Source organism: Carettochelys insculpta, chromosome 5 (assembly GCF_033958435.1).
Source record: "Carettochelys insculpta isolate YL-2023 chromosome 5, ASM3395843v1, whole genome shotgun sequence".
In the NCBI taxonomy this organism is placed as follows: Eukaryota; Metazoa; Chordata; order Testudines; family Carettochelyidae; genus Carettochelys; species Carettochelys insculpta.
Window position 1 is genome coordinate 53,864,363 of NC_134141.1, and position 22,410 is coordinate 53,886,772.

The 22,410-nt window shown below is 42.1% G+C and overlaps 1 protein-coding gene across 1 annotated transcript in view; it reads left to right on the forward strand.

The window, feature by feature from the left end:
- CNTNAP4 (contactin associated protein family member 4) overlaps positions 1-17,859 on the forward strand; it is a 488,087-nt gene extending 470,228 nt beyond the window's left edge. Inside the window, exons 22-24 of the mRNA XM_074994161.1 lie at positions 7,490-7,708; positions 8,045-8,116; positions 17,320-17,859. Coding sequence (XP_074850262.1) covers positions 7,490-7,708; positions 8,045-8,116; positions 17,320-17,513 — 485 coding nt within the window. The 3' untranslated portion in view covers positions 17,514-17,859. The remainder of the gene's footprint in view (positions 1-7,489; positions 7,709-8,044; positions 8,117-17,319) is intronic.
- The last annotated feature ends 4,551 nt before the right edge of the window (positions 17,860-22,410 follow it).

A 22,410-nucleotide genomic window follows, 5' to 3' on the forward strand; every position in this document is an offset into this window, starting at 1 on the left:
CAAGGGAGCCAAATAAGCAGCATAAACTTTGTGTTTTGCATTTGCTGCTGCAGTTCCATTCTTGCTATTCGGGAGCTGGAAAAGTATCTCAGGAGCTCTGATTCTAACCCTGCTGCTTCTGATTTCAGCCAGAAGCCAAGAAGGACTTTGCAAGGGGTCTTTTGTTCTGTTTGATGAGCTTGCACTCCAGGAGTAAGCAAAGCAAAGTGCCTGCATTATCTCTGTCTGGCTAACAAGGAGAGGCAAGAAAAAACATCCTAATATTTTAGGAAATTTGGGGGCCCACCCTAGCTCCCTGTAAATGTAATTTTCAAATACCAGAATTCATTGTGGTAGCAATTTTACTATGCATCTGAGTCACTGTCAAAGTGTGTTCTGAGATCTCTGTATAGCTGCTTTAAATTACTGTACATGCATGTCATCTGAAAAGTTTATATGAGACCTTTATTAAATTCTTATTAGTTCACCAGATTATTTTTTATTTATTGTCATTTAAGGATAGTCTTGGCACACTTGCAGCAATACAGGCTACTCACCAAGGGGAAACCTTCAATACTGGATATATCACTAATATTTTAAAACTATAGTTAGGATTTTAGCCAAGAGGTAACAGTTTAAGGGAAATTGTCCTATTGGCAGAATATTTGTGTCCTGTGTTTTAATTTAATACTGTTATTTTAGTATATGCCTGTGGGTGGGGGGCGGTGATGACAATCTTTGAAATAAAGCCATGTAACCATTTTTTACTGTCCTTGCTCCTGAGCTTTGACATTGAGATTGTTAACAAAAGCATCAAGAACTTTCATGAGGTATCACATTGTTTCCTGCATATCAACCACTTTCCTGGCTGATAATTTTTGTCAGAAGTAAACATGCTGTACTCTTGTAACAAGATAAGGAAGAGGTCTATAGAATTGCCATAGTACTCCTGGAACTATATTGAAGATATCCTAATCACAGGAAAGTTAATACAGTGAAAGACTATTAAATTGAGAATCCTTGCAGCTACAACTTATTTATAAATAACACAAATATTTTTAAATTTCTGATACTTCTGTTCCAGCTGAATAATTGGCCAATATTCTCAACTGACTTTGCAGTGTTTAGTAACACTACAGTCTTTTATTTTAGGTTTTTTCCGCAGAACCTTTTGTAAGTTATTCCCTGTACTCTATTTTTTATGTTCTGAAAGTTGCAAAGTGTAAGTGAAAATATCGATGTTACAGGTGCGCAGCCAGATTTACCCCCTGCAGATGCAGATATATTTCCATTGGCTTGAGTGGAGTTCTATCTGTGCATTCCAGTGGATCAATGCTGACTGTTTAAGTCACACTTTCATATGAGGGTACAATAGCTGTTTCAATGAAAATATGCATACAGCCATTGTACCTACAAGCTATACACAAATGCAAAATCTTGTGCTACTGTATTTTTGTTCATCATTCGTAGCCTCATTAAAAATTATCTCTAAATGTCAAAAATGAATGCAGTGTTTCTGTTGGAGAGATAACTTCTGCTAAGTGACCATCATGAAAGTTTAAACAGACTGTAAAAAATCAAGCAAATAAAATAATTCAGTGTAAAAATTACACTTGACAGGAATTTGAAACCTTGATTATCATCATCCTAGTTGGAAATTATCTAGAAGAGAGGTCAAAGAGAATTCTCTTGATTGCACCAGTTCCTTTTTTAAAGAGTTCTCTTAAGATTTGTGTGTCTGCTAAACTTCAGCACTCCACTAAGAACAGACAGATGACGCAGAATTCAAAACAAGCCCTTTTTCAGAAGACGGTACTGTAGGTGGGATAATTTTATGTTTATTTTATGAATCATCTCTCAATACACTCAGCAAATGAACTGAAATATTGGTATAAAACCATCTAAGGTTAAAAGAGCAGTGCTACAGTGTACCTCAAGATTAATCCGCCCCTCCCCCCACAAAAATACCCACATTATTTTCAAAAACGTACCCTTGCTACAAATGGTCAGGAAGGTCTAGACATCAGATTTGTTATTTCATTTAGGACAATAAATGAGTGGACATCACATACAAAGAATTATTCAATATAATAGCTGTTTATTTATTTCTGTAGGCTGCATTTACATGTGTCAAATCTTCCAGAAGAACACTGGCTTCTTCTGGAAGATATGTGGAGTGTCCACCCATGCAAGGCGCTCTCCTGGAAGGAATCTGGAAGAATGCACCACTTCTTCCAGATCCCTAACTCTGGTTCCGTAACAGGAATAGCACCTTCATCCAAAACTAGGGGGAGAGGTAGATTAGTTGGAGGGTAGAGAGAGAATCCAGAGAGACCTGGATAAATTGGAGGACTGGGCCAAAAGAAATCTGATGCAGTTCAACAAGAAGTGTAGAGTCCTGCACCTGGGGCGGAAGAATCCCAAGCATTGTTACAGGCTGGGGACTGACTGGCTCAGCAGCAGTACGATGGAAAGGGAGCTAGGGGTTATGGTGGATGAAAGGTTGGATATGAATAAACAGTGTGCCCTTGTAGCCAAGAAGGCTAATGGCATACCAGGGTGCATTAGGAGGAGCATTTCGAGGAGATCTAGAGAAGTAGCTATTCCTCTTTATTCAGCACTGGTGAAGCCACATCTGGAAAATTGTGTCCAGTTTTAGGCCCCCCAGTATAAAAAGGATGTGGATTTGCTGGAGCAAGTTCAGCAAAGGGTAACAAAAATGATTAAGGGACTGGAGCACAAGACCTATGAGGACAGGCTGAGGGATTTGGGCTTGTTTAGTTTACAGAAGAGAAGACTTAGAGGTGATTTAATAGCAGCCTTCAACTTCCTGAAGGGGAGCTCTAAAAAGGAGGGTGAGAAACTGTTCTCAGTGGCGTCAGATGGCAGAACCAGGAGTAATGGTCTGAAGTTGAAGAAGGAGAGGTGTAGGTTAGCTATTAGGAAAAACTACTTCACCAGGTGGGTGGTGAAGCTTTGGAATGTGTTGCCTAAAGAGGTGGTAGATTCTCCATCCCTTAAGGTTTTTAAGTCCTGGCTCGACAAGGTCCTGGCTGGGATGACTTAGTGGGGGTTGATCCTGCTTGAAGCAGGGGGCTGGTCTAGATGACCTCCTGAGGTCCCTTCCAGCCCTGTGATTCTGTGAACATTCTTCTGGAAGAAAGCACATGTGGATGCTCATGGGCCACTTCTTCTGGAAGAAGCAGTCCACTATGGCGGTTCCCCATCAGAGCCCAGAGACAGCCTGGGGGGCTCTGTGGTGCCTGGTTCCAGCAGCAGTTAAAGCTGCAAGGACCCAGAAAGCCCAGAGCAGGAATCAGGGGCTGTGGAGGCTGGCAGCATATGCTGGGCTGCAGCACCCTGACTACTGCCACCTCTGCAGCAATGGATAGCACCTGGATGTCCAGCAGCCAGTCCCCCCACCATCCCCCAGAGCGGCCCTGGGAACTCAGGTGACAGCAGCCTGGAAGGGGAGTGGCCATGGAAAAGGAGGGCCCCAGCATGGACCGAGCCAAAGCTGTGAGACCTCCTTGCACTCTGCCATGAAGAAGAGATGCTGAGGGACATCACAGGACAGGGCTGGAACACCCCCACCTGGCCACAGCCCTGGGCGCCTGTGTTCATCCTGCTTGAACCACACACCAGGTCCAGTGGAAGATGAAAGAACTACAGCAGGGCTACGTGTGGGCCAAGGTGGGGGGTCTGCCCAGGCCACCATGCCAGAGCCATGGGGCTGTGCTACAGGGGCATCCCTTGGGTCCAGCCTTGGGGAAAGTGCATCCTACAGGGCTTGGCTGGGGCCCTACTCCCCTTTGTCTTACAGCAGCTCCATCCCAGGGACAGGAGAGTCACCGGAGGAGCCCAGGGCCTGCCAGCAGCATCCAGGCTGGAGGTGTGGGTAGTCCCCCAGGCAGGCCACGACCCTCACGAACAGTTGCAGCCCAGCAGGCAAGGAAGGTCCATTGCCAATGCCTGGCAGAGGAGGCAGCAGTGTATGCAGCCACTCTCCACCTCCAAAATGATGTGGCAGAGAGTTATCTGGCCCTGGAGGCAGCAGACCTGCGGTGGCACCAGGACACATGGGCGGAGGTGGTGTATATGCTCTGCCAGGTGTGAGGGGCCCTTGTGGTGCTTCCCTGCCCCCCCCACTGCCCTGCCTGCTGCCCTTCTTTCCACCGCCCCTGCCATTCCCTCACCACCCCTCCTCCCACCCCGACCCTTGCTGCCCACGTTTCCCCTCCTCCCACTGCCCCACCACTGACACTGAGGCCTAAACCATCCCTGCCTCTGAGGCTCTAGCTGCCATCCTTTCCCAGGGCCTTCATGCGGCAGCCCTGCAGGACCTGGAGCCCTGGCTCCTGGCCACAGTGGGCCCTGTGGTGGACCCCCTGCCCCAGGAATCTTTCCTTCCTCAACCCCCACTAAGACTGTGCCACAGGCTGCCCACCACTACTTCTCTGTGCTCCCCGCCCCATCGGAGCCCCAAGGGGGACCGCACACCCAGGTCAGGAGAGGCTTCCCTGGGTGCTGGGGTTCATGGCCCTCCACCCCATCCCTTGAGTAGAGGCCCCTCCCTCCCATACCCTTCCCTCCCCAGGTTGCTATGCCCCCGCTGTCCAGATACCTCCATGTAAATAATGGACCCCAGTCCCTCATTTTATAGCAAACCTTATTTTATTGTTTGTAGGCTACATTTTCAACGTTTGTTTATTTGCGTATATACAGTTTATTTGGCAACCCTTGTGTCCCGGTTCATTGGAGGGTAGAGGGAGGGCTGTGATAGTAGCCTGGCTCAGAGGTCCCTGAAGTGCACAAGATGCTGCATGAGCATGTCGTTGATAGCCCTCACGGCCTGCAGGGGACAGAGAGTGTGTACATTGGTTGGTGTGCCCAGGTGTACCCCAGGCCAGTCTCTGTCCTTCCCCTCCCTCTCTCCCTCCATCCCTCCCTATCCCCCCAGGACTGGGCCTGTGTATGGGTGGGACATCAGGGTCTCCTGTGGCTGTCCTCTCTGACCCCTGGGTCTGCTCCCCCGGGACCCTGTGTCCCTGTTGCCCAACACCCCCTTCCCCATTCCCCGAGCTGGGCTGGGGCCCAGCGTGTGGCTTAGAATATGATGGCCCAACAGTGGACTTGCCCGCCCCAAGTTGCTGCCCACGGAGCCGTAGCTATCCAAGGTGGCCAATTTCCAGATGGTAATGGCTATGTGCTTCTCCACTGGGCGGGGGTGGCTGGCCACATCCCTGTGTCCTGGCAAAAAGTAGGGGAGCCAGCCAGGTGCAGGTTCTGCTTCCACTATTCGTCAGCCAACTGGGTCATCTCTACCCTGTCCACCAGTCACTGCTGGCGGCATGGGTCTGCACATCGGGGACGGGCTGTCAGGGGCCCGGCAGGGGCAGAGGTGGGCCAGGGCCCTCAGAATTCACGCTCCATTCCTGCAGCAGGTTGAGGAGGGTGGCTAGGAGGCTCCCCAGTACCCTTGTCAGGGCAAACCTGTGTTGCTGCAGGACCTTGGGGTCCACGGCTGGCACGTGTCCTGTTTCAGGAGCAGCAAGACAGCAAGCTGTGCTGTGAGCAGCATGACAGGCCTAAGCAGTTTGTGCAGGGAGAGGCTGTTGGGGGAGGGGTGCTTTAACAGGCTGTCTGAGGATTTCCTGCCCTGTTCTTCTGGAAGAGCATCCACGCATGCATGGATGTGATCTTCAGGAAGACTGGACATCTCTTTCGCATGCCTTTTTGTGTGTAGACGATCTTCTTGAAGACAGCTTCTGGAAGATCCTCTTTTGGAATATCTAAGCTGGGCAGGGGACAAAAAGTGTTCCAAGATACAGTTGAAGGAGAAACCCTTTGCCTAACTGTGAGTAGGAGAGAAAACCTTACATCCTTTGCCATAGGCAGTCAGAGTGTTTTTCCCTATGGCTGCATCTACATGTGTCAAACGGCTTCTTTGTATGATTCTTCTTTCAATCTGTCCAACTGCAGTGTAAGGGTAGTTCTGATCATTATCTTTACCTGTGCCCCACCCCCAACATATTAAAGATCACATGGCAGAGAGGCTAATTCACCCAGTTTAACAGCTGTATGACTTTTAGCTGTTTCCCACCATTCTGGGTACCCTCAGAGCAACTCCAGTGATCGTAACTAGAGCCCTGCAAATCCACGTCTATCTGCTTTACATCCTTAGGTATCTGGTGATGTGGATGGAGATAACCACAGCTTGCTTTTTGTGGCTACAGATTTAGGTCCTGGTACAAATTTTGTAGCCACACAAAACTGAAACAGTAATGGTGGGAACACAAATGTAGACCAGCTACTGGCCACTTAACTGCCATGTTGTCTAGCGGTCTCTCTGTGCCAGAGATGGTTAATTTTATCACATTTTTATAACATCTGTCATTTTAAATTAGTAAGCTGTGCCTTACTGAGGTACTAGTAATGTTAATTTAAAATTTTGTTTTGCATTAAGAGAAAGTGTCTGATGTTGGTTTTATATTTTGCCACATCCTAAACCTTGTTTTTCATTTCACATGATGAGGCCAAGTTGGTCATGCTATTCATTAATACATAGTGACAAACCAATGCACAGGCATGCACTGATTTAATTGTGGCAATGGCCAGAACTGTAAAGGTTGCAAGATAATATCAGTGCTCAGACTGAGAATACAGTCTATCGATTCCATCAATTTTGTAGTAGTTGTCAAAGTAGGAACTAGTAGTGCATGAGATTATATTTCTATTTAACTTGAGCAAAGTTCAGAAATGTATTTTCTGTATGCATAGCTTTAGAGCAATTAATAGTATGTGTTACCCAGAATGTGTTGGCTGAATTAAATTTGCCAATCCACATTGTCTATCCATATTCCAGAGTAGAAAGAATGCTGGTTGGCATGTAAACAAATGGCGCATACTTCTATGAGGGTAACCCAAGAGAAAGTTGGGATGTTTTTTCCCTCTAGTGAAGCAGGAAAGGTATAATGTTAAATAAGGCCACTAGATGTGACCAAGATGCATTTTACAAGACATCCGTGTGCATTCTTAGTATCTGAGGTCTGCAGCTGTTTTTTGTTTGACAGATATGCTGATGATGGAGTGGCAAATCTGAAGAAATAATATGATCAAATAATGTACATATTTATGAGAAAGAGCCTAGTTTAAGATGAATTTTTCATTAATGTACTTTACCTCCTTGCAGAATGAAAAAGGGATACATTTTAATTTAAATATTTTAGTTGCATTTGAATCTTTTTGCTTTGCAGCTTACTATAATGATGCAGGTTACTATAGTGAGTTAACTGCATGGCCTTCTGTAGACTAGCCACTATCATCCATTAGACAAAACTGAATATACCTAGTTGTCTTTTCATTAAAGACAGACAAGAAAGGAATTCAGCAAATCTGCATAATTTGCAGTTGTGTAAATCTAGTCAGAGAAATTCAGCTTATTTTTGCTTCCTTTGTTTTATTTTGTACATATGTACTATGATGATGTTCTTTTATTTTTGATGGACAGAAAGTAATGATGTAGACCAGGAGACTATGAAAGCAAACTCTCAGGGGTTTATTGGATGTCTCTCGTCAGTGCAGTTCAACCATTTTGCTCCTTTGAAGGCTGCATTGCACCATACCAGCACAGCACCAGTCATCGTAAAAGGGCACTTAACTGAATCTAACTGCGGAACTTTAACTGGAGCTGACTCAACAGCAAGTGAAACAACCCATTCATTTGCAGGTAGCATACGGTTATCGCTTGTTTTACTCTCAAAAGCACAAAACAAGCTTTCAGAACTTCATTCACTACTGTCCTTTTTACGTGGGTCTACATGATGGGGTAGATTGAAAATGTGCTCTGCTCTATTTATTCTCTCCATTTTTCTAGCCTCTGTCCTTTCCTCTGAATGTTTTCACTTTCCTGTTCACCTGCTCAGTGAGATTTACCATACTGACCTTCAGAATTATGTGTACCCATGTTAACTTCACAGTTCCATATAGGGTCTGAACTTTAACCATATTTGAGTACCCACCTTTCTACTTGTTTGTCTTTTTCCCATTTTTTTTTCCCCTGCAGATCATTCTGGACCAATAGATGAGGGAGAGCCTTTAGCTAATGCAATCAGAAGTGACTCTGCAATTATCGGAGGTAATATGGACTTTAAAAGTTCTACCAGAACCAATTTTAAATTAATTTTGGCTCTTTCAATGCTAAAATGAAGTCAGTGGAACTTTTGGGGGCACAAGGAAAATAGCATCAAAGTGAAAGAAATTCTGTCTGACTACAAAATACTGGGCGCTGAGTGAAAACATCAAAATTATGTTTTAGAATATGGGTAACGTCTGTTTTTTACATTAGCTGATGTGGTGACAGTCTATATAAATATTGGAATATTCTATTGATGCACAGCATTTTAAGATGAGTTTGCTAAGCTGTTTAATGCAAGTATCTATGATTTGACTAGCTTTGGGAATACAACATATGTTCAATGAAAAAGAATTTGTATAGTGTTTTGGATATTTCAATGATTCATTTTTGCCAGAGGAGCATATTGAAAGTGAGGAGGTCCTGTGTTAGATATTCACAGTACAGCTTTTGCCTTGCCTTTTTGCTTGACAAAATGGGAAAATCTGCATGGCTTGAATGCCTATCATACCGCGAAGCAGGTTTAATTTTGGTTTTGCATTCAAAATGTAGTATAGTCCTGGACAAAGAGTCATTTACACTGATTTACAGTATTTCAAAAATGTTAGGAAATAAAATCTATATTAATGTATTAAAATATGGTTAACATTAGTCAGAGTATTGTTTATCCTGCTTCTCCTTACCATTTTTGCTGATCTAATTTTTTTTTTCAGGAAAATCACATTTAGTTCTTGTTTAAGAACTATTTTAGAATATCTGTTTTTATTAAAGATTCTGCAGTGGGAGAATCATACACAATTTAATCACTCCAAAATGAAATAATAGGACACTTATATTGTGTAAATTTCATTTTATTTTGTTAAAGGTGTACATAATATTGTCATTAGAAAACCTTGAAAGTAAGCATTATGGATTTGGAATCAGAAGTTCTAAGTCTCTCAGGACTTTTAAACTGAGGTGCAAGTTGAATACAGAAATACTTCAAAAAAGTCAAGCAAGATAATGTGAAGTTGACGACACAACATTCGCAATAGAATTTCAATGGTTCAAAAACAACAAGAAGTCCTGTGGCATCTTATAGACTAATGATATTTTGGAGCACAAGCAAAGACCCGCTTCATCAGATGCCCACGAAAGCTTATGCTCCAAAATATCTGTTAGTTTCTAAAGTGCCACAGGACTTCTTGTTGTTTTTGAAGATACAGACTAACACGGCTACCTCTCTGATAATGGAATTCAAATGGAACTGAAACAAATAGATTCCAGTGGCATTCCTTGATATTTTTTTCTTTTTTAATGACTGCCCTGTGAGAATTTTCTGATGGTTTTTTTTCTTTGGAAGAAAAGAGATTAAAGAACTTCTCTTTGGTTCTGAAAATTCTTTTTCTGCTGTATCATTCAGTGATTCAACATCGAGTAGTCATGCGCCCATCCTTTTTCTCCTCTGGCTAAATTCCGTGTTTCTTTTGTAAGGGTCTTAAGAGTCTGAAGAGACAAAGACCAAATAAGGGCTTGCCAGGCTGCTGCAGGCCTCCCCCCCACCCCCCGCAGCCTTGGAGCTCCTGTTGACAAAGAGGAGAGAAGAGTTCTGTGTTGCTTACCAGGAATGGGGAGAGAGGCCCCACTCCTAGATTTATCTCCTATCGTCAGGGAGAGGGCAGTGAGGGAGGCCTTTAACCCCAGTCCAGAGCAGCCTGCCTACAGCCCAGACTCCTCATCCCTGGAGCCACTCCACAGCCAACACTCCCACTGTATCCCAACCCTCTGAGCCCCCTCCAGCACCCTGCACCCTTACCGCCCATATTGCAACACTCTGCCCAAGCCCTGAGCCCCCTCCTGCATCCTGAACCCCTGACCCTGAATGATCCTGATCCCATCCTGAAGCTCTCACTTCTGTACCCCAGCCTTGACCCCTTTCCCACATCTGAAACTCCTTATCCCCAGCTCTCACATTCTTACACTGAAGGTTCTTACATTGTAGGTTTTGTGTCTCACACTTCAAGAGCAGCAGAGAGCACTACTCTTGCCAATGTGGCACATGGTTAATGACATATTGTCTGCGAAAATCACTTCCTTAAAAACATTAAAATAACAATTGATGAAAAGTTGCCTGCTTAATAAGTGATGCTAATGTCAGCAGATTTAGGGCAAATTCTGGAATGTTTTCTGTTAACAGTGTTGATTACAGAAGGTGATTTTACGTTTGTGGCTGATATTTGTGGGGTGTGGGGTAAGAAATGCTCTTAAATGACATTACAATTGCACAAGTCCTGAAATTATATTTCGTGTCATGACATGAATGAATAATTTGTATGTATGATTATGGTATGAAAGTAAAAGTTTCCATTTAGTAGTATTAATACCAATGAATATTAATCAGATCTGAGGATTTCTCAACTAAACATTCTAGAAATTCTTCTTATGTCTTTAGAGTCTGATCCAGCTGTTTTTAGGAAGGAAGACATATTGCTTTGATTGTGGGAGTTGGATCAGGTCTCAACATCTGCATCCACAAATGCCCCTTCCTCCGAAAGGCGCATGGTATTGAGCAACCTGGAAGATGCCAATGAGTCTCAGATTTAAATTACCTGCCCCTCATTAGCATATGGCCACATGATTTGTAGTCCCAAAGAAGCTCTTCTGAACTCCAAAATAGATGTGTAGAAATGTGGCCCATGGGGATCTCCCAGAATTAAACCCTCCTTCTGGAAGCTCTAAATTCTGAGGAAGAGGGGGCTTCCAGAATGAGGGTTTCCTTCCAGGAGATCCCTGTGGGCCATGTGTCTACACATCTATTTTGGAGTCCAGAATAGCTTCTTCCAGACTCCGAATCATGTGACCATATGCTAATGAGGCAAGTGAAATTTATGTCCATGCCTCATTAGCATCTTCCACGCTGCTCATTACCATGCCTTTTCTGGAGGAAGTGGTATGTGTAGACACAGCCAGCTAGCTGAACAAAACATTTTTCTTTTACAGTGTAGTTTCCTTATTTTACAGAACACTTTGTATAACAGGGACATGCACAATTCAGCCACCCCATCAATGTTCTTTGTCTTACAGTAATGATGTAGAGTAACCAAGGGCTATGTTTAACGTAACAGCATTTGTACTCACAGATTAAATTATTTTTATAGAGAGCATACTTTTTCCATATTTTTTCTCAAAACATTACTGCTGAGCAGAATTAAGGCTGTTTGGGTCCCTTAATAGTGCATTTCCATGTCTGAACATATTTGAATTTCTTTTAAATTAATCCTGAAATTTAGATTTCCTAGTTTAATAACACATGTTGTAAAAATAACTGCAACATCCCTGTAATGTGTTTCACCCTTAAACTAAATTGAACTGTCAATTTTAATTAGATTTGTATTTTACATAACATATTATATGTATATTTGTTACAACCTTGAGATGGACTTAAAACCTTCCTGTGTTCTGGTATTTGCCACAATTTCCTTGTGTGCAGTGTAAAAGCCAAAGTATTATGTCTTCTTCTCGTAGGAGAAAATTGTCTTCATCCTTACAAAGTCTGAAAAATGGCCTGTGGGTGTGAAGACAAATGGGCTGAAAGGCTGAAATCCATCTTTTGGTCCAGGGCTAGAATGTGAGATTCTAGCACAGACCCTCTATGACTACTATTCCAGGCTACAGGGACACCAACCTATCTAAAAGGGTCACTAAGGTTGTGTAAAAGTGACCTCTGTTATCCCACTCCTGGGTTATCTGTGGCTCACTCCATCACCAAACTTCATCTTCCCTTTTTTGTAGAATCCTATGATATGCTAAAGTCATGCTTAAGAAACTTAAGCTGTCCTTTCATACTGTAGATGAATTCCACACAGACAGTTTCTGTTTGACTGAGGATTTCAATTATTTTACTAGCACACAGTAAAACAATGATACTTATGGGCTGAACACTATGAAAAATCAGCTAAAATGGAACAAAGGAATTAAATCAAAGTGCCCCCTAAACAAAAGTGCTTCTGACTCTAGGACCTATCCTAGACTATTTCGTTAGACAGACTAATGAGGATGGGAATAATTATTAGGTGCCTGTCACCATGATATCCATGCATTTGAGGTGGCTTGTTTTATTTTTTCCCTCTAGTGCATACAAATTAGTGATTAGTATTATACAGAAATGGAATTGTCATGGCTGTTTGTGCAGTTCTTTCGTTTCTGATTGGTTCTGAGTATCTGCTTTCCCTAGACTTTGTACTTTTCTCCGTTATGACATGCTGCCAATCAAAGTGCAATTCTGTATATAATCCTAGTCAGAGGTGAAACTAAACCAGGCACCCTGGTGTGCTGCGCCAACAAGAAAAAGCCAGCTGGCTAGGGCATTCAGCTGCAGGAGGAGGCATGGCACACCGCTAGCTGGGCTCCCTGGGCTTCCTGCTAAGCAGCAACGAGGCAAATGAAAGGGGCTGTTCTCCCACCAGGCACTGGTGAGGCACTGTCCCAGCCCTGAGCACCCACAGAGAGCCAGTCAGAGAGGGCAGAGGGCTCTCTACAGTGGGGCTATTTGTTGTTCTGCTTCCTACCAGCTCTCTTTCTCTCGGCTGGGTAGAACAGGGAGGGGAGGGGGCAGAGGAATGAGCAACCTATGTGGAGAGTTTCCCTTTCCCTTCTTAAGAGTGACAGGCAAACAGCCTCTTCATACAAATCTTGGCCCGGAGGGGGAGAGGGTGAGCCCCCTTCCTCCCTCTACAGCATCCTTGCACGCCCATACTCCCAGCATATATATACCAGCCCCCTGTCCTGAGTCACTCCTTACACTTCTCCCACACTCACCCCATCCCCTGCCCTGAACCCCAACCCCCCAAATTCCTGCCCTGACTCCTGCATCGCCTCCACAGACCCACCTTTTTTCTGCCATACCTACCACAGCCCCCTGCCCTGAGCCTTCCACAACTCCCCCCCCCCACTTAAAAATCTTACTGGTACTGTAGGGTCACTGTAGTATCACTAAATATAATTTCAGGAGTTCTCTTGTGCAATTCTATGTTCAATACAAAATTACTTGAAAAACATTTGAATAGTAACAGAGAGAAAGCCGTGCTAGTCTATATAGTATCAAAACGAAAAGGCAGTCCAGTAGCACTTTAAAGACGAACAAAATAATTAGTTAGGTGATGAGATTTCATGGGACAGACCCACTTCTTCAGATCATAGCTGTACCAGAACAGATTCAATATTTAAGGCACAGAGAACCACAAATAGTAATCAAGGTTGACAAACCAGAAAAATATTATCAAGGTGAGCAAATCAGAGAGTAGAAGGGGGCGGGGGAGTAAAGAATTAGATTAAGCCAACTATGCAAAAGAGCCCCTGTAACGACCTAGAAAATTCCTATCCCTGTTCAAACCACATATTAATGTGTCGAATTTGAGTATAAAAGAGAGTTCAGCAGCCTCTCTTTCCAGACTGTTGTGAAAATTCCTCTTCAGTAAGACGCAAACTTTCAGATCATTAACAGAATGACCCACTGTATTAAAGTGTTCACAGACTGGTTTGTGAAACAGGAGTGTTTTTGTGTCTGTTTTATGCCCATTAATTCTTTGTCTAAGAGAGTTTGAAGTCTTTCTAATATACAGAGCATCTGGGCATTGTTGGCACATGATGGCATACATGATGTTAGCTGAGGAACATGAGCATGTGCCTGTGATTCTGTGAATAACCTGGTTAGGTCCAGCGATGGTATCTCCAGAACAAATATGTGGACAAAATTGGCAACAGGCTTTGTTGCAAGGAAAAGTTCCAATGATGTTCCTGCAGTATAGTCTGTGATTGTTGGTGAGAATCCTCATAAGGTTGGGAGGTTGTCTGTAGGAGAGAACAGGCCTGTCACCTAGGGCCTTCTGGAGTGTGGCATCCTGGTTAAGTATAGGTTGTAGGTCTTTTATAATGTGTTGCAGTGGTTTGAGTTGGGGGCCGTAGGTAATGACCAGTGGTGTTCTGTTCTTGGCTTTTTTGGACCTATCTTGGATCTGAAATCTTTTCACAGCACAGTAACTAGATTGTGAATAAGAAAGTCCATCTATTTTTCTCTCTCTAATGCAAACATTCTGCCTGAGACTTATACTCAAAAGCTCCCAGCCATTTTCTCAAAGCTGTTCTGTTGACTTAAAGTGACTTTGCATCAAGCTCTAGAGCAGAGACATGCTCCTGCCATTTTTTATTACTGTTTGCCTGATTCTCATACCATTTTTCTCTAAAAGGCTGGTATTGCAAATTGCAGGGAGTTTGGCCTGGACTGAAACAGGACACCTGCTGTGAAAGATCTGTAATTGTCAATTCACCTGAAACTTAAACACAAACTTCTATTTGATTTTTAAAATGAATTACTTAGCTCTCCCCAGGAACCTGTGGTTGCATATATGAAAGGTTTTAAGGTGTGAAAAAGAAAAACAGTCTGAAATCTCAAGTCTGAAGTTATAGAAATGGAAGAATGGAAAATGTTCATGAATCTAAAAAGGCTGCGATTTTAACACAGCTTAAAGTGTTGTTCTGCTTTGATAGGTAACATTAAACGTCATTCTAGGCTTTGTGTTTATCTGTCACTTAATGATTTCCACATCACATGTGCTCAATTTAGAAACAAAATGTTTTATCTTATTATTGTCAATGCTACAAACTCATTTTGGCTTCTGAAAATCAAACTTGAGTTCTTCTCATCTGCCAGTAACAACAGTTACTCTAGTCACTGCTGAGCCACATACTAGGGGGGTGCGTCTACACTTGCATTGCTCATTCGAAAGAGGTATGCGAATGAGGTAAATCTAAAATGTGAATGAGGTATAAATTTGCATATTTGACATCTCATTTGCATATTCTAATTTCAAAAGCTCTTCTTTCGAAAGAAGAAAGCCAGTGTAGATGCTGCTGTTTCGAAAGTAAACCCATCTTTGAAATAATCCTTCCTCCCATTAAATAAAGGGAAGAAGGATTCTTTCAGAGATGGGCTTACTTTCAAAATAGCAGCATCTACACTAGCTTTCTTCTTTCGAAAGAAATGTTTTCAACATTAGAATATGCAAATGAGGTGTGGAATATGCAAATTTGTACCTCATTTGCATTTTTGATTTATCTCATTTGCATACCTCTTTCAAAAGAGGAATACAAGTGTAGATGCACCCTAGATATTGATGTTTCCGAATCTTAGGCCTGATTCTTCACTGATTTCTATCTTGTTTAGTGATTTATGTTTGTACAGAGTAAATGTTAATTGCTACCAAATCAGAATAATGCCTTACCCACTTTGCACTCACTGCGTGCCAGTGTAAACAATAACATGAGTTGTAAGGTAATGGAAAATTAGTCCCATGGAGTGCAAGTTTTGATAGCAGCCCCTAGACTCAACACAAATGTGAACACTATGTCTGAGATAATCACGTGCAAATTGGCTGGTGCTTGATTAGCATCCACTTGCCTAACTCTAGGCTTTCTAAGACTGTGGACATGCTAGTCCCTCCTTTTGGAGGGGTTATGGTAATGCGGCACTTTGGAATATGCTAATGAGGGATTTTCATGAATATGCAGTGCCTCATTAGCATAATGGTGGCTGCTTGGGCTTCAAAACTGCTGGTTTTGAAATGCACACTGCCCATGTAGCAGGGGGGGCCTTTCAAAATGGACCCTTGATTTTGAAAGCCCCTTATTCCCATTGGGTGTGTCTACATGAGTTCCCTACTTTGGAAGTTAATGAGGGAGTTCTGAAGATGCTAACGAGACACTGCCATGAATATGCAACACCTCATTAGCATAATGGCAGCCACAGCGATTCAAAAGTGCCGCTTTCGAATGGCGTGCCGCCCGTGTAGCCGGGAGCCTTTCAAAATGACCCCTAGGACTTCGAAAGCCCCTTCTTCCCATTTGTTTTCATGGCAGTGCCTCATTAGCATCTTCCAAACTCCCTCATTAACATGCCCCTTCCAAAAGGAGGGGGCTGGTGTAGACACACCCATCTGGTTTTGGGAATAAGGGGCTTTTGAAATCAGAGGTTCATTTTGAAAGGCCCATTGGCTACAAGGGCAGCATGTGTTTCGAAACAGGCAGTTTCAAAGCATGTGTGGCCACCATTATGCTAATGAGGTGCTGCATATTCATGGAAATGCCTCATTAGCATATCCTGAAGTGCCACATTACCATAACCTTCTTAAAGGAGGGGCTAGTGTGGCCACAGCCTAAGGGTGCCCTAGCAAGCACCAAGATGTGGGGCACAGGGCTAGGCCCAAAAGCTACACTTGTATACAGAATGATTTCCACAATATATATCACACAGAAGTCTTAGAAGCAATGGTTTGTGCCCAAGTGTGTGTTGGACCTTTAAGGCTTAACTTAGTAATCTTAGGTTGCAAATTTGGCATAAGTAGAAAGCAACTGTAGAGTAAAAACATCAACTCAGCAAAGAGCAATTGAGCAGTGCCTGAACATCAGCAGGTACCTGCAAACCCTAAATGCCCATTGTGCATTTACTGCATATTCATACAGCCATAGCAAAAAACAAACACACAAAACACCTGTATAAGCGGTATACTTAATGGTATCCATGAAGCACAAATACCCCTGTTCATTCAGGGGGCCAGGCTGCACACACCAAACCCACCAGACACAGACAGACAATCAGAAGGTAAGGACCCCCACCCTTTTTTTTTCATATAGGGCAAAAAGGACATGTGGTCACCTTCCTTTTCAAACATGTCTTGATTAAGACAAACACCTAATAATAGGTTGTGTTGATATAACATAGAAATAGGGCTTGCTCCAGAGTATGGGCATCAGTTAGGACCATGAGCATCTTCACACCCCAAATTGTGCCTCCAGGGGATATTGCATGTGAAAGTGGATTTTCTTCTAAGAGGTGATATTGGTACTAGTACTTATCATACATGGGGATGGGAAGCTTTAAACTCTGGTTGGACTCTATAGAAGGATGTCAGGGGTGGTGTTGGTTCAGGATGTTTTCTGAATGCTCATTTTCTGTCACGTCTGTTCATTTGTGGGCTACACCAATTTGCTCTGAAGCTCTCGTTTCACTGGGGACTTCACCAAGACTGCCCTTATTTTTCCATTTCCCCTGCATGTACTTTGCATGTGGTGGGTGCTACAGCACAAACTGCTCATACCTGAGCTATCCTTCTCACCTGTTATTTGTCTCACTTATCTGATCAGTTTTCTCTCTTCTCCTCTTTTCTCCCTAGGTGTAATAGCAGTTGTGATATTCATCCTGCTTTGCATCACTGCCATAGCTGTCCGCATTTATAAAAAAAAAAGCATATATAAAAAAAACGAGGCAAAAGGATCAGCAAATGAGGACAGTGCCGAGACTGTCCTGAAATGTGAGCTCAACATGCAAAGTACAGTCAACGAAAATCAAAAGGAATACTTTTTCTGATTGGCATTTATGATTTCATTTAATATAATAATGCAACAGTTTGACTTTCTTGCTAAACCAGGGGCTCTCATTGGACAAAATAAGCTCTTGCACTCAAAATAAATACAATGGATTTGAGACCTATTATACTGCATATGTTCAGTCTCAGTGATTGCTGTAGGAGGCCTCTAAATTATACGCATTCCTTAGCTATTATGCCGTAAATGCATTTTATGTAACAGTGAATTAGATATTGTAACCAATTTCATTGTTGGTAGTTTCCGGCTGTTCTGATGTGACCTTCTACAACTGAATTTTAATGTGAATTCTGGTTTTTAAGTGGGATAATTGTATGAAGCATCCTTCTCTTCAAAATCTGTGACTCAGACATTTTGCTCAAGGTCAAGATTGGACTGTAATTTTTAATAGAAGAGCTATGCTATGTTACTTTAAAGTGATCCCACACGACTTTCTGGTATTGAAATCCTTTTAAATCATCATTGGCCAGCTTCAGTTTCTAGTTGTGACCCATCAAGCCAGATACCCAAAAATAGACAAAACTGTTATTTTTTTTTTCATATGAAATGACAAACATTGTCATTATCAGATCATTTCTCACCTGGCTGTAGAGAGTGGGGAAGTTTGGCCCTTTTTATTTAATTGTTGGGCTTCACCTACTGAGCTGAATTTCAATATTTGCACTTCTAGCAGGGTAGAGGCTGAAGAATACTCAGACTATGGTAGTAAATTATATGTCACATGTCTGGATGTGCTCTGCAGCATATTACCACATTATTTACAGAACCAAACACCCTCTGTGTATTAAATCATTTCTGCCCAAGACAAGCTACTTACTTGTCAAGGTCAATAAAGTGTCATTTGCTTTTGATTATCATTAACAATAACAACAGAAGGTGGAGAAGTTGAGTACCATGGCAGGTAAATTTTGGAACCTGGGAAGTTCAACACTACCTATATGTAATCATCTCCCTTCACTACAAAAGGTAGGCTGTCCGAAAAGTGATCTTCCCAAAGATTCCAGATTAATTTGTATAAAACAAAGGACATCTGTATCTCTTTCTGATCTTGGTAAAATAAGGTATATGAAAACTATCACACTTCTGATACTCTAGTTCTCTTGCCCTGCTCCCCAGAATAATAATGCCACAGTAACATATTACAGTGAATTATAATAACCTCCTGTCTAGCAAACATATAGAATCGTTAGGCCAAAATTTTTGAAAGTCTGGCTTCTAAGAGTGAGCCATTCTGGGAGATGAGGTTTTCTGGAATTACTAAGATTTTGTGTGCTTGAAACATGGATTTAATAATGCAAATATTATTGCTCTCTGAGAAGCTAGGGATGGGATTTGAGAAATTATTCAGTGCCAGCCTGACTCTATTTTCATTGAGCCATGGTAGTACCTGTTGAGTCAATAGGACTAGAGTTAGCTAAATTTTGAACACTTTTGAATGTCTAAATACATTATCTAATCACAAATGTCTGAGGCAGTTGGCCAAATATTTCACGTGTAAAATTGCTTTACAGAAACTATGGGTGCACATTTAGAGGTCGTGCACCTCTGAAAATGCTTTCCTTTAGATTTGCTTTTCTTTCTCACTTGTTAACTATTATATCTGGAGTTTCTCAATCCTTTTTCTACTGTCATCTTTAATATCTCCTCTCCATTTCTAGGCATAAACTCCTCTCCTTCTTGTTGACATTGGAGCTTTTCCACTCCCATATTATTCAAGCTGGGGCACGCAGTCTCCTGTCACTCTCCTTTATTTAGCACTGAGTGGCTGTGTCTACACGTGCCCCAAACTTCGAAATGGCCATGCAAATGGCCATTTCGAAGTTTACTAATGAAGCGCTGAAATGCATATTCATCCCATGAGCTCATGGGAATAAGGGGACTTCGAAGTAGGCAGCATCCTTTCGAAAAGGAGCCCCATCTGGACGCGCCGCGCGGTGGCAAGGAGAGTCAATTTCGAAGCGCGGCTGCCGCCCGCATGCTAATGAAGCGCTGAATATGCATTTCAGCGCTTCATTAGTAAACTTCGAAATGGCCATTTGCATGGCCATTTCGAAGTTTGGGGCACGTGTAGACACAGCCTTCCTGGGCTGTAAAATGTATGCAGTGTTTTACTGAAGTTTTCACTAATCTGGTTAAAACTTTTCTTCTCCCATTGCCCCAACTCGGTAAAGAGGAAGCATATTGCCATCTTTAAAGTCCTAAGCCAAAGAGTATTGGCTTCAATGGGCATCATTACGTTGCCTGCAATGGGCTTTGGATCACATTTCTCTATTTCTAATGATCCTGTCAATATTTTCCCTCCTCCACAGATTTGGTATGAATGTCCCACTTCTCTCTAACAGCAACAAAGGGTCCTGTGGTACCTTATAGACTAACAGAAAAGTTTTGAGCATGAGCTTTCGTGAGCACAGACTCACTTCATGAGATGTCTGTGCTCACGAAAGCTCATGCTCAAAACTTTTCTGTTAGTCTATAAGGTGCCACAGGACCCTTCATTGCTGTTACAGATCCAGACTAACACGGCTACCCCTCCGATACCTGCCACTCCTCTCTGTTCATTATGTGCAATATCTATTCCAAACAAGCACTTGATATGCTATGCTCCACTAAGCAGCATTTACCAGTCAAGGGTGCATCAGTGAGCATGTGGGACAGGACTGAACTATGTGTGATATTGGGATCACAATATGCTGGATGCACCTACCACAAAGAATTAGTTCATTGAATTATAAGGAAGATGATGTGCCATATAGGGATTTCCCACATACTTATCAGGGTGTAATAGGAACCCAAAGTATATCCTCACCATGACATGCTGGAAATATACATATGTAACATTCAAGTTAACTGTTGTTTCATCTTCCATTTGTTTGTTTTAACTTTGCTTGAGTGCCAAAACCAAAAAAAAAAAATCTTCTTTTTTTCACTTTCTGTCAAGAACATGACTGTTTTCCTTCTTTATTTATTGATTGGTGGGCTGAAAAAGGCAAGAGAGGAAGGCCATAGTTCAGTAAAAACCCCTTTGATAAATAATTAAATATGAGAAAAATCTCTGTTTTAATGACACACTATGTTTAAGAACTTTTATGATATTTTACTATGTGAAGGAGTAAAAAGGGTTTGTTGAATGCATATCAGGAATTTGTAGCATAGAGTAACTGTATCTCTCAGAAAGAATAAATGCCCATTTTCAGCCATAGAGTGATTACTCATATAGTCAGAGATGGAGTCCGATATATACAGGTTCAGCATTAATGAAACAGCATTATCCACTATTTGCTGCCTTCTTATGGGTACAACAAAATGGTGGCACCAAAGTGCACTAATATATTGCACACCATTGTGCTGTCCCTTCTTTCACCCTCCTATACCCTCTGGCTATGTCTACAGAGCATGCTGCTGCCAGCATTGTCATGGAAATGAGGGCACTCAACAATGCAAATGATGTGCTAATTTACAAATTGCATGCCTCATTTTCATATTTTCACATGATTGCTGTCCTTGCAGAGACTTCTGTCGCCACATAACAAGCCGTGTAGACAGGTGGTCTCTCAACCAACACCCCCCCCGGCCTTCTCAACAGCCACTTATTGCTGACAAAACTTAGGAATAAGGGGTTCTCGACAAGAGGGGTTTGGTCTGCAGAACCCCATCTACATGGCTTGTTTTGTCATGACACACATCTCTGCTGGGACAACAAACACACAAGAGTATGCTAATGAGATGTGTGCTTTGTAAATTAACATTCATTTGCATTGTGGGGTGCCCTCATTTGTGTGACTATGCTGGCAGCAGCACACTGTGTAGATGTGGCCTAGGTGTAACCTTTTGCCTCGATCTGTTAATAAAACAAGCAATTTTTAAAGTAAAGTGAGAAAAATATTTTTAAATATTTGTATAAAAGTTTAAAAACTAGAACAATATACTGATCTTTTTTTTTCTTAAATGCAGTAAAAAAACTATAAATGCATATAACATACTGGTGAGTGTGGTTATTTATAAAAATGCTGTGCACTGTAGACCTAATATAGAATGTCTACTTACACACTGACACATTTTCCATGGTAAAGCCACTCCTTTTGAAGATGATTACACAGTACACAGTGGCTTGAAATGTGAGAAAGCTGGCAATGCTTTGATTTACAAAAATTATGAATGTAAATTTGGAGGTTGCATTGAAATCTTGAGCACTATTAGGCAGAAAAAAATCCTACACAAAGCAGTAACAAATAGAAAGAAAAAATGCATTTAACAGGTTTTAATCATCAGCTTCATTTGACAAAAGCAATTGAGTTCAACAAAATTAGCTTTACATGTCTTTGGAAAGTTTTGCTTGGAAGTGAGCTGTATGTTGATAGTGCTTAAGGTCCAAAAATGACAGCATGAGAAAACAACCAGATAGATATGATTTGATATTTATGGGGTAAGGTGTGCTACTTAAACCTGCTTATTTACTTAAGTCCTGTTCTGGAGGGATTATTGCCCAAATTCTCAAAGATATTTAGACACTTAAAGGGGAGAGAGTTAGACATGTGACTTCCACATACTTTTAGTTATTTAGCTTTTGCTCCTACATCTGCCAGAGTGGAAGGAGGCAGACAGTGATAGTTTGGGAGATATGGTTACCTTGCCATGGTGAACTAAAGCTCATTATTTTTATTATTTACCAGGTCCATTCACTTTGATCTGTTATTTAATTCTGCTTTCAACTATTCTTGTGCAACTTCATTTCTTTAAATAAGATTAAATTAGGGTTATTTAAGGATAGCGTTCTGGACTGTGGTGTTTCCTGATGTATGCAGTGTGTAAACCCATGGCATGACGGTGAAAAAACTCCATTTCTATATGTGACTTTCCTGTACAAGATAGTCAGACAGCAG